The sequence below is a fragment of the Herpailurus yagouaroundi genome, unplaced genomic scaffold (assembly GCF_014898765.1).
Source record: "Herpailurus yagouaroundi ecotype Mexico unplaced genomic scaffold, PumYag 249, whole genome shotgun sequence".
Classification (NCBI taxonomy): Eukaryota; Metazoa; Chordata; class Mammalia; order Carnivora; family Felidae; genus Herpailurus; species Herpailurus yagouaroundi.
The window spans coordinates 750,818-768,107 of NW_024412466.1; the positions used below are offsets into that span (position 1 = coordinate 750,818).

Sequence of the window (17,290 nt, forward strand, 5' to 3'; positions counted from 1 at the left end):
AATAGGGTTCTTATGTGAAGTGTTCCAGAAAATAGAGAACGAGGGGAATGGATGCTAGCTTCTTCTGAGGCCAAATTCACTTTTAATCCTAAGTACAATATTGGTGAGATACAACTGTATATTCCCATAATAGTGATCGTAGAGAAGGTGGGGCTTCCCCCCAAGAAGACACTGATTTATGACAGGGAGTCTGTTGGTAGGACTTATTAGATTAACAGCTTAAATGAGAAAAACCAGCCTTTTATATATGTTTCTTGGATTTAGGGGATGACCTCATGATTGCCACTGTGACAAGGAATAGTTCACTCATGAGAGTGACTGTACCCATGTGTTATCACCCAGCTCACAGGCCGGGGCTGTCGTGGCCTCCCCTGTGCGCCCTCCTAGTCACCACAGCCTTGTCTTTGCCCTTGCTGTGCTTTGTGTCAGTGGGGTCATGCACACGATTGTCTTTTTCAGAGTGAGGCTTGTTTCACTCAGTATTATATCTGTTCATTTTCATTGTTACACACAGTGGATTATAAAGTGGTCTAGGGGTCTCAGATCCTTTCAGAGGGTGCATGGGGTCAAAACTATTATTGTAATCATGCTAAGATGCTGTTTACCTTTTTCACTCTTGCTTATCAGAGTTACACGGGGTTTAAACATTTCCCAGTTTAAATTTGTACACTAGTGAACGCTAATGGACATAACCTAGATCAAGAGAAGTGCTTTGTCATTCTCAGTAATTTTTAATAGAGCAAAGGGTTCCCGAGACTGGAACATTCCAGAACCACCACAGTACAGTCTTCCTTTGGATGACTGTTCTAATTTATGTATCCGTTCCACTGTTGATGGATATTTGAGCTGTTTCCAGTTTGGGACCATTACAGATGACATTGCTGTGAGCGTTCTCGTGTGTCCCTGGGTGTACACCCATGCTGGGGTTGCCATGTTATGGGAGCAGCGGAAGGCACGGCCACACAGCTCTCCTGCCTGCCGCACATGAGTGTCCTGCCGCCCTGGCTTGACAGACTTGGTATTGCCCAGAGAGTGTAGTGGTGTTACAGTTCTGATTTGCATTTCCCGAATTTCCCTGAAGCTTGGCTACTTTTTCATATGCTTATTTGCGATTTGGATGCCTTTTTTTGTGAAGTGCCTGTTGACTCAACCACTTATCTGGTTAGTTGTCCTTTTTAAAAATCATTTTGGGGGCGCCTGGGTGGCGCAGTCGGTTGAGCGTCCGACTTCAGCCAGGTCACCATCTCGCGGTCCGTGAGTTCGAGCCCCGCGTCAGGCTCTGGGCTGATGGCTCAGAGCCTGGAGCCTGTTTCCGATTCTGTGTCTCCCTCTCTCTCTGCCCCTCCCCCATTCATGCTCTGTCTCTCTCTGTCCCAAAAATAAATAAACGTTGGAAGAAAAAAATAAAAAAATAAAAAAAAATAAAAATCATTTTGTAGGAAATAAGCTCCTGTTGTATGTGTTGCCAACATATCTTCTTTTTTCTTTTTTTTTTTAAGTTATTTATTTATTTATTTTGAGCGAGAGAGAAAGTGTGAGCAAGGGAGGGGCAGAGAGAGAGAAGAGAGAGCGAGCATCCCAAGCAGGTTCCACACTGCCAACGGGGAGCCCGACGTGGGGCTCGGACTCACGAACCATGAGATCATGACCTGAGCCAAAATCAGACTGAGCCGCCAGGTGCCCTCCCAACATATCTTTTTCCACTGTGGCTGCCTTTTCACTGATCTGATTGGCATTCTTGTCCTGTCATTTGGGTTGGAAGCCAGTCTCAGGACGTGTCGCACGGCCATCTTGTGCCGCAGTCGTTCGGGGCATTGGTTAGGGGAGGGCTGGACCCTTACCTCCTAGCCCAAGGCTGTAACGGGGCCTGGTGAGTGGAGTCGTATCCTGTGGCATCAGGGTCTCCTGCTTGCCACCCACCTGCGGAGCCTTTCCCCACCCTGTATGATCTATTCCTGGCTCACTTATGTCTCTGGTCCACGTCAGACTTCAGTCATGCCAGCTGGTACACTTTTTTTCCAGTCTCCTCAGGTTTTCATCTTGTGCTTTACTTCTTGCAACCATCACATGTGCAGTTACCAGACAACCCCTGTATAGTAATGCTTATCGCTTCCTTTGTAGTCACTTTACATGAGTTTTGGAAGAACTGGAATCGACTACGTTGTTATTCTGCCTATTTCAATGGGCAGTTTCATTGCTCAATCTTTAAAAAATAGAAACTACCTAATGGCATATAAAGATAATTTATATTAAATAAACCTGACTAAAGGACTCAGAGTCCTTCCAAGGAAGGTTACTTAGTGGTGAGCATTTTAAAACATTTCTAATAAAAGAGGGAGGGATTGGTCCTTTCCCCGCTAACATGAACACTGCAGTGGTTTATCATTCTTGCTGTGATGCTATAAGATGAGAACTAGAAGGAAACATTAATATTTAAAAGGACAAGGGAGAAGAGTTTGCCAAGAATATAATCATCTGTCTAAAGGATTCAAGAAAATCAGCTGAGGAACTGTTATAACTAGTGAGTCGAACTTACATGTAATTAAGACCTGAAACCATTCATTTTCTTGTGTGGTTGCAATAGCCAGTTAGAAAATGTAATGATAGCAATATCAATAATACCAGTAATGCCAGGGTGGTTGGGTGGATCAGATGATTAAGCGTCCGACTTTGGCTCAGGTCGTGATCTCACAGTTCCTAAGTTCGAGCCCCGTGTTGGACTCTGAGCTTAGAGCCTGGAGCCTGCTTTGGATTCTGTATCTCCCTCTCTCTCTGCCCCTCATCCACTTGTGTTTTCTCCCCAACCCCTCAAAAATAAATAAATAAACATTTAAAAAAATACCAGTCATTTCTAGGAGTATTTTTTAAGTTTTCTAGATAGAAAATGTCAGGCTATGCAAACATATAGGTAATAGTGAACAATTGCCAACACTTGACCAATCTTGTGTATCCACACACACATGGATTGTCTTGAAGAAGATAAATTTGCCAATGGATCTTTAAAACAAAAGGACTCTTTGAAAAACAAAAACCATAGGATCCCACCCAAAACTGTAAGTTTTTAGTGTCACCAGGGTACTTACTAATACATTTAATGGGAAATGTCTGTTACCTGGAAGAGAAAAATGGAAACTTTGCTGAAAGAGGTTGAAAAAGAGACATAGGTTCACAGAAAGACCTATTAATTTCCTGAGAAAAAAGGCATCGTTTGTCTGAGTGAGGACTCTTTACTTGGCCTGAGTGAAGACCCCATTGTTTGTCTGAGGAACACCTGTTACTTGTCTGAGGGAAGACCCTTTGTTTTTCTGAGCAAAGACCGTTGTTTGTCTGAGGGAAGAACCGGTGTTTGAGGGAGGACTGTTACTTGTGTGAGGGAAAACCCTTTGTTTGTCTGAGGGAAAACCTGTTACTTCCCTGAGGGAAGACTCTTTCCTCGTCTGAGGGAAGACCTGTTGTTTGTCTAAGGGAAACCCATGGTTTGTCTCAGGAAGAACCCATCGTTTGTTGGAGGGAAGACCCTCTACTTGTCTGGGGGAGGTCCCTCTATTTGTCTGAGGCAAAACCTTTTATTTGCTGAGGGAAGACCCATCGTTTGTCTGAGAGACGACCTTTTACTCGTCTGAGGAAAGACCCTTGTTTGTCTGAGGAAAGACCTTTTACTTGTCTAAGGAAAGATCCTTTACTTGTCTGAGGGAAGACCCATTGTTTGGGGAAGAACCAGTGTTTGAGGGAAGACCTGTCACTTGTCTGACGGAAGACCCTTTCCTTATCTGAGGGAAAACCCATTGTTTGTCTGAGGGAAGACCCTTCCCTTGTCTGAGAGAAGAACTGTTACTTGTCTGAGGGAAGACCCTTTGTTTTTCTGAGCAAAGACCCATTGTTTGAGGAAAGATCCATTGTTTGTTTGAGGGAAGACCTGTTACTTGCTGAGGGAAGACCGGTTGTTTTTCTGAGCAAAGACCTGTTGTCGTCTGAGGGAAGATCCATTGTTTATCTGAGGGAAGACCCCTTGTTGGTCTGAGGAAAGACCTTTTACTTGTCTAAGGAAAAACCCTTTCCTTGTCTGAGGGAAGACCCGTTGTTTGTCTGCGGGAGGAACCGGTATTTGAGGGAAGACCTGTTACTTGTCTGAGGGAAAACCCACTGTATGTCTGAGAGAAGACCCTCTACCTGTCTGAGGGAAAACCCGTTACCTGGTGAGGGAAGACCCATTGTTTGTCTGAGAGACAACTCTTTACTTGTCTGAGGAAAGACCTGTTACTTGTCTAAAGAAAGATCCTTTACTTGTTTGAGGGAAGACCCTTTCCTTGTCTGAAAGAAGACCTTTTACTCGTCTGAGGGAAGAACGAGTGTTTGTCTGAGGGAAGAACTAGGTATTTGAAGGAAGACCTGTTACTTATCTGAAGGAAGACCCTTTCCTTGTCTGGGGGAAGACCTGTTACTTGCCTGAGGGAAACCCATGTTTAGTCTGAGGGAAAAGCCATTGTTTGTCTGGGGGAAGACCTTTTACTTGTCTGAGGGAAGACCCTTCCCTTGTCCGAGGAAAGACCTTTTACTTGTGTAAGGAAGGACCCTTTACCAGTCTGAGGGAAGACCCTTTGTTTTTCTGAGCAAAGACTCATTATTTGTCTGTGGGAAGACCCGTTGTTTTTCTGAGGGAAGACCTGTTAGTGTTTGAGGGAAGACCCAGTGTTTGTCTGAGGGAAGACCCAGCGTTTGAAGAGGGGCTTGTTACTTGTCTGAAGGAAGACGCTTTCCTCGTCTGAGGAAAACCTGTTAACTTGCTGAGGGAAGATCCATTGTTTGGGGGAGGAACCAGTTTTTGAGGGAGGACCTGTTACTTCTCTGAAGGAAGACCCTTGTCTGACGGAAGACCTGTTACCTGTCTGAGGGAAACCCATGGTTTGTCTGAGGGAGGACCTGTTACTTCTCTGAGGGAAGACCCATTACTTGTCTGAGAGAACACCTGTGATTTGTCTGAGAGAAGACCCTCTCCTTGTCTGGGGGAAGACCCGTTTTTCTGAGGGGAGACCCTCTACTTGTCCGAGGAACAATCTGTTACTTGCTGCGGGAAGACCCATTGTCTGTCTGAGGGACGACCCTTTACTTGTGTGAACCTGTGGTTCATCTGAGGAGAGACTCAATTGTTTGTCTGAAGGAAGACCTGTTACTTGTCTGAGGAAAGACCCCTTGGTATCTGAGGAAAGACCTTTTATTTGTCTGAGGGAAGACTCTTTGTTTTTCTGAGCAAAGACCTGTTGTTTGTCTGAGGCAAGACCCATTGTTTGTTGGAGGGAAGACCTGTTGCTTGTCTGAAGGAAACCCTTTCCTTGTCTGAGGGAAAACCCATTGTTTGTCTGAGGAAAGACCTGTTAACTTGTCTGAGGGAAACCCATCGTTTCTCTGAGGGAAAACCCATTGTTTGAAGATCCATGATTTGTCTGAGAGAAACCCTGTACTCATCTGGGGGAAAACCCGTTGTTTTTCTGAGGGAAGGCCCTCTACTTGTCTGAGGGAAAGAAAACCTGTTACCTGCTGAGGAAAGTCCCTTTGTTTGTCTGAGAAAGGACCCTTTACTTGTCTGAGGGAAGACCCATTATTTGGGAAGGAACCAGTGTTTGAGGGAAGACCTGTTACTTGTCTGACGATGACTTCTTCCTTGTCTGAGGGAAGATGTGTTACTTGTCTGAGGGAAACCCATGGTTTCTCAGAGGGAGGACCTGTTTGTCTGAGTGAAGACCCATGATTTGTCTGGGAGCAGACTCTCTCCTTGTCTGGGGGAAGACCCGTTATTCTGAGGGAAGACCCTTTACTTGTCTGGGGAAAAACCTGTTACTTGCTGCGGGAAGACACATTGTTTGTCTGAGGGACGACCCTTTACTTGAGTGAGGGATGACCCCTTGTTTGTCTGAGAGAAGACCCATTGTTTTTCTGAGGGAAGACTTGTTACTACTTGTCTCAGGTAACACTGTTGTTTGTCTGAGTGAAGACCTGTCACTTGTCCAAGTGAATACCCATCACTTTTCCGAGAGAAGACCTGTTACTTGTGTGAGTGAAGACTCAAACTCTTTTTCTGAGTGAAGACCCATTGTGTGAGTGAAGACCTGTTCAATGTGTGATTGTAAACCTATTGTTGGTCTGAGTGTAGACCCATTGTTTGAGGGAAAGGCCAGTTGTTTGAGGGAAAACCCATTGTTTGCTGAGTGAAGATTCATTTTTTGTCTGAGGGAAGACCTGTTTTTCATATGAGCCAAAACCCATACTTGTCTGAATGAGAAGATTGTTGTTTCGTCCTCCCCACTTTACATAGAAGTCCAGGGTAATTCTCATCAAAACCTTAACAGCAGTTTCTGTAAAACAGCTGTTAGGGGAATTGTGTGCAGCAAGCACAGGGAGAGGGAACGGCAGTGACAACTACTGGAGAGTGATTACACGGGGATTTTTGCAGAAATGGGAAAGCATTGAGTGAGCGGAACAGGAAATCCGTGACAAACCTGTTTGTACGTGAAAATGTAGTGTGCTGTAAGGATGAGGTTTTTAGTTTGTGGTCAAGGGATCGTGAACTTTTCAGTAAGTGTCATTGGGACAATTGATCTTTCGGGGGAGAAAGTAGAGGTGGGCTTTTTACAGCATGGCACATAGCAAATATTAACTCCATTCTGGAATTAGCGGCAATGGCTGCACAACTCAGGATGCTAACAACCACTGAATTTTATACTTTAAAAGCATGACTTTTAGGGCAGGTAAATTATATCTCAGTAAAGCTGTTGTTTTAAAAAGTGAATTACAGGAGATTTGAGGTGTCAACATAAAATATTGAACTGTGGAAGAAAATGTTAGAAATTATATTTTAGTTTCAAATAAAGAAGGCCTTCTGGTGGGAGACACAAACCCAGAACCCCCAAAGGGAAAGATGGGCAGGTTTGAGTGCCCAGATAAAGTCTCAACATTTTTGTGGAATAAGAAATACCAGAAGCAAAGCGTGACTTGATAGGGAAAATATTTATAACTATTTAACAGACAAAGGATTGCCGTCTTTTATGTGTGTAGCTCCTACTGATGAATGAGGAGGCAAGGACGCAGTTTGGACTGAGGATTTGGTCACATGAGACACAGTGCAAGAAATAGGAAAGTATGTGAAGCTGTGGGAGACGTCTTGCTCAGCCCCTTGTGTCCTTGGGGAATGGAGACCAAAGTGACCACACCACCCCTCTGGAGGGCTCGTGGTACCTCCGTGGGCACTGCTGGTGGCAGCAGTTTGGGAACCCCACGTCTGCAGAGAGCAGCATGTGTCTGTAGGTTTGTCCCGGAGGAGCTTGGCTTGTGTAGAACGCAGCCTCATTGTGAAGCTGACGAGGGGGCCTGTCGATTAGGGGACGGGAAAGTTACTGTGTGCCACCCCACGAAGAACCAGGCCCGGGGTGTGTGTGACCACATCCCTGCCTCGGAGTGGGTGGAAAAGGGGTGAATGGATACCCACACATTTTAGCGTCTTTGCGTCCATGTATTACCTGTGTGGATAGAAAAGATAAATACAGCAGAAAAAAATGATGTACCTGTGTTGCTTTGATACAGAAGGAATTCCAAAACATGTTGCAATCACAAGAAAGTTTCATTCACGAAGTTGTGTTTGGTGTTCTGCCAGGCAGCAGGCAGAAGCATGCTTTACTTGTCTGAGGAAAAACCTGTTACTTTTTTTGTGGAATAAGAAATTTTATGGAATAAGAAATTACGCGTTCAGGCCCATTTGTGCGAAACCTTGGTCGGAGGGAGTGTGAGAAGCACTAGTGTGATGGCCCTGGGGGCTGCCCTGGACCTTGGGTGGGGTCGAGGGTGGGTTTTGCATTCTGTTATCATTTTGTGGCCTCTGGAAATCTTTTTACTGTGCATGTTTTGTGACTTTTTTAAACATTTTTTTGAAACTTTTATTTTTGAGAGAGACACAGCGTGAGCGGGGGAGGGGCAGAGAGCGAGGGAGACACAGAATCCGAAGCAGGCTCCGGGCTCCGAGCTGTCGGCACAGAGCCGGACGCGTGGCCCGAACCCACAAACCGTGAGATCATGACCCGAGCCGAAGTTGGACGCTTAAAAGGCTAAGCCTCCCAGGCGCCCTTGTTTTATTACTTTTTAATTGAATTCTGCTCCACATAAAATGCACCGAGTGCACTGATCTTAGACGTACAGCTGATGGTCTCTTACATGCTGGGGGAGCTGCCTTCTGATCAGTACAGAAATAGAGCGAAGGGGCAGCCCGCCTGGGATGGGGCTCTCGAGCAGGGAGTGGGCCCCGGGCCCCGGGCACGTTGTGGACATGGCACTTGTGTTTGCCCCACCCCGCCTGCACGCATGCGTCTCCGGCGCCGACCGCCTGGGTGTCTGGTAATGTATTTTTATGGAGTCCCCTCCACTGAAGGGTCTCATCGGTTGTATTTTCTTTCTGGCTCATTGTGTGGCTGACCAGACGGACGGCGAGTCTGAAGAGGAGCAGGAATCAGCCGGCACCGGGGAGGAGGACGAGGATGGAGACGAGTCCGATCTGGTAACCCCAGCCCTGCGCTCTCATCTGTGTGTGGTGGCAGAGTAAAGCAAGAAGCTCTGTAGTCCGGCCGTCGTTGGGAGTGTGTGCTTGGAATCAGGGCCTGTGACTCAGGTCCCAGACCTTGGCGAGGAGCGTGAGAATGACCGCTGAGCAGAGAGCCAAAGGCTTGGCACGGGCACTCATGGGACGGTCCGGGCCAGGCGGCCATCCGGGCGGAGGTCGGGGCTCTGGTGCGAGGGGTGGTGGGACGGGGAGGAGCGGACAGCGAGGACAGCGGCCATGATTCTGCCCGGTGACCAGTGTGAGGGGGAAGGAAGGATCTGAGGTGTCTGCGGTGGAGCGGCAGAACCTTTTGCGGGCTGGGTGTCACATGCAGGTGAGGGGCCAGAGGGCGGGGGCGCTGGGTCTGTGGGAATGGAGGAGCAAGGGCTTGGAAATGGGGGAGAGCACGAGCCCTAGGATGGGGCCTGGGAAGCACCCAACAGGTACACATTAGGCAGAGAAGGAGGAGTTGATGTGAGACTGGGGAGGGTCACGTGAGCTGAGAAATGCTTTCAAGAGGGAGACGGTGGCCACTGGCGTCAGTGTGTCACGAGAAGAGGCCCTGGGAGGGATGATTGGGTTGGGTGATAAGCCTTCGTTTCTCTGGAATGGCGGGTTGAAAGCAACAGCGAGCTTGGGGGTAGTGCTTGCGGAAGTTGGGTCTGAAGTTTGGCAGTAAGGGGGGGCGGGGGTGAGGCAGAGGGGATGCAGCACAGGCTGCATCGGGCTGCTTGTGATGTGGCAGAGGGGTCCTGTGTGTGCTGGCCCGCCGTGGTCAGAGCCAGGCATCGGGCACCGGGTGGCCGGAAGGGCCCGCGTGCTCCTCTGTCTTTGGAACAGTCTTTTCCAGCTCCTCTGTTTGTCCGTAGCGAGCAGGAATGTGAGGTCCTCGCATTAGACCGGTGACAGGTGGCAGTTCTGTGGGTTTGTTTCTAATTCGTGGTCATTAGATGCCTTTCTGCATCCAGACTTTAGAAATAGGTAGTCATAAAAATCTTAAAATATTACGAATTAATTATAACTTCTTTCCTTGTCCTCCATGTAGATAATTAACGTGGACATAGATTCTGAAGCAAATTGAGGCCTTGAGTGTTTCTTTTCTCATAAGCAGAATGAATGGATGCATAAAGTAAAAGTGGATTTGCTCACTGAGAGGTTATTTATTCAGTTCCTGAGTAGAACCTCCTCATTCTTTTTTGTGCCAAATTCGAATAAGATTTATAAATTCCATTTAAATGTTCTTGGGTTTTTTTGTTTTTTGTTTTTTTTTTTGGTCTGTAAAATAACAACTTAGAGTGATTTAGGGGAAAACATGAGTATTTTTAAGAATGAGATCAGAAAAATGTCTGGAAGTGAAATTAATCTTCCAGTTGAAGAATCACGATATAGTAGGTATTCTATTTTGCAGGAAAACAAAACTTCTGGTACCTTTTGCTTTTCAGGAGCTCTCATGCTTTGCTTTTTCTATTCCTGCCCCTTTGGTTCTCAGAGTTCTGAATCCAGTATCAAGAAGAAGTTTCTCAAGAGGAAAGGGAAGCCTGACAGCCCCTGGATCAAGCCTGCTAGGAAACGGAGGCGGAGAAATAAAAAGAAGCAAAGCAGTATCCTGGGTAAACGTGGTGTCCACACTTGCAGACACTCTGGGTGGTGGTGGGGCCACAGGAAGCTGGCCTGGGGTGGGGGTGGGGCTTCTACATAGGATTTCATTAGAAAAAGGGCTCCGCTGTTTTAAGGGGGAGAATATCTGGACCTTGTTACAGGCACTCAGGTGATCCTCAGGTGGCTTCCTTCTGGCAAACCTCCCCTGATGCTGGCTCCGTTGTTGAATGTTGAGCTGATGGGGGTCATTCATCTCCTTCCCTGTGTGTCCCACAATCTGTGGCTTGTGAACATTGTTATGGTTACTGTGTCTACCCTCGGTGTCAGGTGCAGGCAGTGTCAGCCCGGGTCCACACAGTGGCTTTTGACCCTTTGGTCACATTCCCCTGTTCTGGAAATAATTTTGTTAAAAGAGGATCAAGGAACGAAATGACCCTGAAATCCAGAAGGTGAGCAGGCCTAGTGGGCCAAAGGTCACTTCTTACAGCTTTGTTGCACAAGATTTGTTGCTTGTGATAGAGTGTATGTAATTCATGTGTAAGGTGGTGACTTTTCACGCACGTGTATGACCCTGAGACCTCCAGTACAGGCCCCGAAGTGAATGCCTTGCTGTCACTTGGTGGCCTTTCCCTCTTCCCAGCCAGCCCTTCCTGTCCCTAGGCTCTCTCCTCCGTGCTCTGTATGCAGATTGGTTAGCACTGTCTAGGGCTCTATTTGAGTGGATCATTGGGTAGGTACCCTTTCCCCAGTGGCTTCTTTGTGCATTACTTTTTGAGTCCTCCACGTTGTAGTACCGGTGGAAAGTTGGCCATGGTGTGGCTGTCCTGTGGTTTATCCTTCACCTGTTGATGGACCTTTGGGCTCTTTCCGGTTTTTGCTTCTTCCAGATAAAACTGCTACGAACATTTGTATATGATCTTCATTAAACAGATGCCTTCATTTATCTTGGGTAAATATTTAGGAGTGGAAGGCCTAAGTTATATGCTGTATGTCTAATTTTTTAGGTAAATACCGGACGGTTTTCAGTAAGAAACCTGAATACTGCTCTCTTTTACTTTCCCACAGCAGCATGAGAGCTCCACCCCTCCGTGTCCTTGCCACCCTTGTCATGGCCCGGCCTCTTCAGTCCCGGCGCTGCTGGGGCTCTGCGGGCCTCCCTGCGCCTTCACTTTGTATTTAGCCAGTGAGTAGTGAGGTGGCTCACCGTGGCCCTGTGTACCTTCCTTTGTCAAGGTTTCTCTCCTTCCCTCATTTAAAAATCAGATTGTACACCTTCTCATTGACTTGCAAGAGTTCTTTCAGTTTTCAGGTACAAATCTTTTGTTATATACATGTTTTGCAAATACATACGCCTAGTAAAAGTTTAAAAAATTTTGTTGAGGTCTAATTTATCAATTATTTTCTTTTAAAATGCTTTTTAGGATCTCTGAAATCTTTCACTAAGTCAGATCACAAGGATTTTGTCCTGTATTTTCTTCTTGAAGTTGTGAGCTAGTGCTATGTATGGTGTGCAGCAAGGCCACTCTCGTTTTGCGTGGGGATGCCCAGTTCTGCATCATTGCTTAAATTGACAGCTTTCTGTGTCGCCCTGTGAACCTTTGTCGACAGTTGCCGTAGGGGCTGTTTCATTTGCTTGCTTATGTTTACACCAGCACCCAGAGCCGAGGGGCTTGTGCTGTTCGTCTCCAGCCCCCCGGTGCACACGTCGGTTTGTTGAGTGGGTGGCAGGGAGGCAGAACTGTCCCCCCAGAGCAGAGGAGAGCTGTGTGTGGCGCCCTCGAGCCTCCCATGAGCTCCGTCTCCTTCACTCACGTTTCCTCTTCTCTATGCTGCGGGTGACCAGCCCATGTGGCTTTTATGCAGGCGAACAGAAGCGTTGCTAGACCCCAAGACTTGGATATGATGCGTAAGAAGCATGCTTCAATGTTTATTCACACAGGAATTTGAATTGTACTTCTTTCTGCAAAGTGTTTAAGATTGCACAGACTACTCATGTTCTTCAGATTGGTGGTGATGATTTCTCACCGTGGTTGGCTTCTTCCTGTCTGTCGGTGAGCCAAGGTACAGAGTGTGGCACGCATTCAAAGGCCTCAGATGCCACACTGCTCTGAGTTATGGCTCACTTACTTGTGATCACTGACATATCATCGGTTACTGATGTTCGGAAGCTTGGTGTGAAATACGGACACCTGCCGTTTGCTGGCTTTAGATATTACCCTGTGTAGGTGCGTGCTATCCACTGGCCTCCCTGGTGAAGTCCGCTCACAATGGCAAGGACCCACGCGGGCTCTCTGGGGATGTGTGGACAGGCTGGCTCGAGGGCACAGGAAGCCTGAGTCTAGTTAGCCCTCATTTCACAGGCTCCTCAATTGCATTCAGATTGTTTGCCCTGTGGTATGTGATACCCTTCATAAACCACCGTGTCTGACAGGTGGACGTGTCCCTGTAGTCCTGTGTCCTTTCCCTGTGAATCCTGAACTCAGATGTCTGTGGGGTTGGGCAGGTTTTCTAGGAACATTGCACACGGCGTGGGGTGGCTTCTCGGCTACTTTTTTTTTTTTTTCTTTTAATTTACGTCCAAGTTAGTTAGTTAGCATATAGTGCAACAGTGATTTCAGGGATAGGTTCCTTAATGCCCTTACCCATTTAGCCCATCCCCCCTCCCACAACCCCTCCAGTAACCCTCTGTTTGTTTTCCATATCTAAAAGTCTCTTCTGTTTTGTCCCTCTCCCTGTTTTTATATTATTTTTGCTTCCCTTCCCTTATGTTCATCTCTTCTGTGTCTTAAAGTCCTCATATGAGTGAAGTCATATGATATTTGTCTGTCTCTGATTGGCTAATTTCGCTTAGCATAATAACCTCTAGTTCCATCCACATTGTTGCAAATGGCAAGATTTCATTCTTTTTGATTGCCAGGTACTGCTCCATTGTGTATATATATGCCACATCTTCTTTATCCATTCATCCATCGATGGACATTTGGGCTCTTTCCCCACTTTGGCTATTGTCAGTAGTTCAGCTACTTTTTATTAGCTGGTCTTTCACACCTGCAAATCAGATTTTTGTGCTTTATTTTTGAAGCTTTTTTTTTTTTTAATTTTTATCTTAGAGAGACTGCAAGCAAGGGAGGGGCAGAGGGAGAGAGAGAATCCCAAGCAGACTCCATGCTCAGCACAGAGCCCAACACGGGGCTCGATCCCACAACCCTGGGATCATGACCTGAGCCGAAATGAAGAGTTGGATGCTCAACCGACTGAGCCACCCAGGCACCCCTGTTTTTTTTTTAAAGTAGTATTTACAGAACATTGATTTACTATGTTTTTATCTGTTTCCTTGATTATTTGATCAGTTTTTACCTAACTTGATGTAATTCCAGAGAAAGATGTTTTCACATGTCAGTTCCTCATTTTTCTTGATACAGCTCCCCCTCCTCCCATGAACAGTCTGTGGACATGGGGAATTAGCAGAAGGATGCACAGGAAAGAAAATAATAATGAGGCTTCAGTGGCCTGGGCAGTGGTTGGGTATGAATTTGTTGTCTTGAATGGGTTAATCAGCATTCTCCGTGGTCTCTGCGGGAGAGGTGTGGCCCCGGTGCAGTGTTTCACGAGTCCGTTTTGAATGCAGGTTCTGAAGCATATACGTCATCTTCAGGAAGCACAGAGCAGACGGCACCAGGAGACAGCACGGGCTACATGGAAGTTTCTCTGGACTCCCTGGATCTCCGTGTCAAGGGAACGCTGCCCTCACACGCAGAAGGTGAACGTCGGTGCCATGACCAGACCAGGCACCATCTTGCTTTTGCTGGGGGTGGCCTTGTATTAACGTGATGACCCCTGGTGGGTAGTAACGGAATGTTTGATTAATTGCATCCCTAAAAGGTGGCTGAGTGGACCCTCAGGGGCGTGTTTGCCTGGTCACCCGCAGCACTGGAGTGACACATCTCACACAAGATCAGGTTGTTGGTGGTCACGGCTTCCATTTCCCTCTGTCAGCCAGACACGTTCTTATGTAGAGCTCCTGATGGAAAGGTGTCTTCCTGCCCTGCTGACTCAGGAAATGTACAGGTGCTAAAACTGTCAATAGTGTGGTTTTGTCATCTTCTCTGACTCTGATTGTGATTGGTGCCCAGGTCCGTTGTGTGCTGAAACAAAGGGTACACCTAGTGCTGGTTTGGGCTGTGAGGGTGTGGGCGCAGCTGCGGCCCCCTGCTGCTCTGGAGTTCTCCCGCCAGCCGGCCCTGGTTGTGCAGGGCTTTCTCCCCACCGCTGCCTCCTCTTCTTGAACCATTTCAAAGTCTTTCATCAGTGAAAAGTATCTAATCGCTGACTATTTTGGAAAATCTCTTTACAATGTGAAATCCCCAAGTTATTTACACCCCATGTGGACCGTGAAGCTGTGGGTCATGTGCTGCTGTTGGGGTTTAACCTGTCAGTCTTCTGAGGACAGATAACTAGCTTTTTAGGGTTTTGAATGCTAGAAGAATTTTGATTACCTCTTTAGTGTGGGAAATCACACCTTTAGCCGAAAACGCAAGTTGTAGACTTGTCCATCAGAGAAACCATCTTTCTTCTTGCACCAAATGGAGCAGAAAGCATCTCTGTAATATCATAAAGTTGTCAGCATAGTCACCTCGTGCTTTCTTTCCACATGAAGGATCATTTTTCTAAACCTGATTCTAAGTTTGTTTCAGGAAGTTAGATTTGGATATAAGCTGGAAATAGTATTTCCTTTAATCAGACTGCTCCTCTGCTGTGGCCCAGTGGGGAGGCAGGTGAAGAGCACAGTGGAAATTCCTGTCGCTCACTCGTGGAGTGACCTGGGCTTGTCCCAGTGGGGAGGTTGTGTGTTCGTGTGCTTATGTTCTGTTTCTGGTAAAAGTAAGGGCCAAACTGGTGGGAGCCAAGCTGGAGAAGTAGGAGAAGACAGTGGAGGGTTCCTGAGATTCCATGACATTTTGTAAGTTGACTTTCTAAACTTGATAGGATTGGTAACTTCTCACTAATAAGTCAGTGATTGCTCAAAAGTCATACTTTTAGTTGAGAGAATCAGCACATGGAAGACACAAGTTGCATTTGCATGTGTACATTTATTTTAGAGCCTGAGTTTTGGACACTCGAGGGAGGCAGTTGTGGAGCCTGAGGCTGGACTGGAGGGACTGAGTGCCTCAGGCTCCCTGGAGGCCTGGGGTCAGGGGGCGTGCTCTGTGACAGGTGCAGAGGGAGGGCAGGTGATGGTTCTGGGTCATGGGTCCAGATGGCCCAGGCTTGAGCGTGGAGAGTATTTCCCATCAGAATTCACTGCCTGCATGTCTCTCTAGGCATCTTTGCTGCCCTTTCTGCCGAGTTGAGGTTGAGTGACCTTGTGGTCCCAGCAGGTGATGGGAGGGGAAGCCAGACGTGGGTGATGGGATTTTGGGGGGAGCCAGAGCTCAGTGGGAGTGGGTAGCCTGGTGGGGTTCTCTTGAGCCATTCACCTGGTACCCCTGGTGGCTCCCACTGCTGGAGACAGGAGCACATCCCACGTTCAGGAGGCATCTGAACCACTGCTGTCTTGTCCATGTGTATGGGAAACTAAATCCGAAGGCCTGGTCTTCACCCCACCCTCGGCCTTCTCAGCCATGCTGGCTGGGCCCCTGCACCGCCTGTGTCTTCCTCATTTGAAAATCTAGTTGCCGAGCAGAGTCTCCGCCAGGGCTCTCCCAGTTTTAAACTTGTAGCGGTTCTAACGTTAGTTCCAGTTCGCCGTTTGCCTGTGTCCTCTCCTCACGAACGACAGGTGTCATGGTCTTGGAGTGTAGGTGACCCAGACACTTGGCCAGTGGTGGAAGACCTGCATCCTGACTCTCCTGGTAAGGGCCAGCCTTGGATTACACGCAGGGGTAGTGAGGCAGTGAGGGCATGTCCTCCAACCCCATGTGGGCCTGCTCTGAGGTATGGCAGTAAGAGGCCATTTTTCTTCTTTGGCTGTCTCACAAGAAGAGAACTCGAAATGTGTCTTCCTGTGGAAGCAGCCAGACCTTGTAGCCGGGTCGGAGTGAGGGGTCTGCCTGCACCCCACCCCCGAGGCCGGCCTGGCTCTGGCTGCGCTCAGATGTGGGCTGCGGCCCCCCTCCCCACCCCAGCACTGCTCATCTAGTGTCTTCCCCGTGAATTGGGGATGAGAAGTGCCACCCTCATCAGTACTCTCACCACTGGCCCAGCCTCCCTCAGCTCTTCCCTCCTCGGTCCGATAAGTGTCCTCCATGGAAAAGAAACCCTCCCAAATGGAATTGAATGTTTGTTTCTGTGGCAGCAATTCTAAAACCAAGTGAGGAAAACAAGGTCTCAACACGTATGCTTTTTTGTGTGAAAACCAAAAGATTTAGGAGTAGCTGAGGAAGGTATAGTCTTTCTCTGAACTTAGGTCCTGGCTCCTGAGAACATGGATTAGCAAGGAATCCTTAGGGGCCTGGCAGGTGCTATGCTGGTGGGAGAGGTTCCCGCCCTGCCCTGCCAGCAGTGGGCGCTCCACCCGCGGGTGGGCCTTCCTGCTATGGGGTGCTGCTCGTGCTGGCAAGTAATTGGCGTTGTTTTATTTCCTTCCACGTGAGGTTTCTGCAAAGACTATGTAATTGTTCACTTTCTAGACTGCGTCTTGAGGTGGGGACTTTGTGCCACTGAGTATAGTGGACGCCCGTCTGGGAATGCACTGTGTTATTAGTGACGCTCATGTGTGTCTGTGTGACTTTAGGGCTGGCCAATGGTCCTGACTTGGTGGAGACGGACGGCCTTCAGGAAGTGCCCCTCTGCAGCTGCCGAATGGAAACCCCGAAAAGCCGAGAGATCACTACTCTGGCCAACAACCAGTGTATGGCTACGGAAAGCGTGGACCACGAAGTAAGCAAGCAAGCTCACTTCCGCTGCAGTGACAGGACTAAGGCAGGACCCCAGAAGCACAGTAGAATTGGTGGGATGCAGGCTTGCCATACCTCTGCAGCTTCTGGTTGGACCCTTGGGCACAGGAGAGCGTCCCTCATCTAACCTACTAAGGTTGTTTGGCACCCCAGACACACTCTATACTCGATGGACAGAACAGATAACCACGTGGTCTTTTTTGTTGTTTTTCCT

At 47.8% G+C, this 17,290-nt stretch overlaps 1 protein-coding gene across 4 annotated transcripts in view; it reads left to right on the plus strand.

Moving 5' to 3' along the window:
• The window catches only part of EHMT1 (euchromatic histone lysine methyltransferase 1), an 87,183-nt gene that overhangs the window by 21,555 nt on the left and 48,338 nt on the right, over positions 1-17,290 (plus strand). For all 4 annotated transcript variants that reach the window (XM_040460219.1, XM_040460221.1, XM_040460220.1 and 1 more), the window contains exons 6-9: positions 8,462-8,539; positions 10,071-10,191; positions 13,809-13,940; positions 16,914-17,059. In XM_040460219.1, coding sequence (XP_040316153.1) covers positions 8,462-8,539; positions 10,071-10,191; positions 13,809-13,940; positions 16,914-17,059 — 477 coding nt within the window. The remainder of the gene's footprint in view (positions 1-8,461; positions 8,540-10,070; positions 10,192-13,808; positions 13,941-16,913; positions 17,060-17,290) is intronic.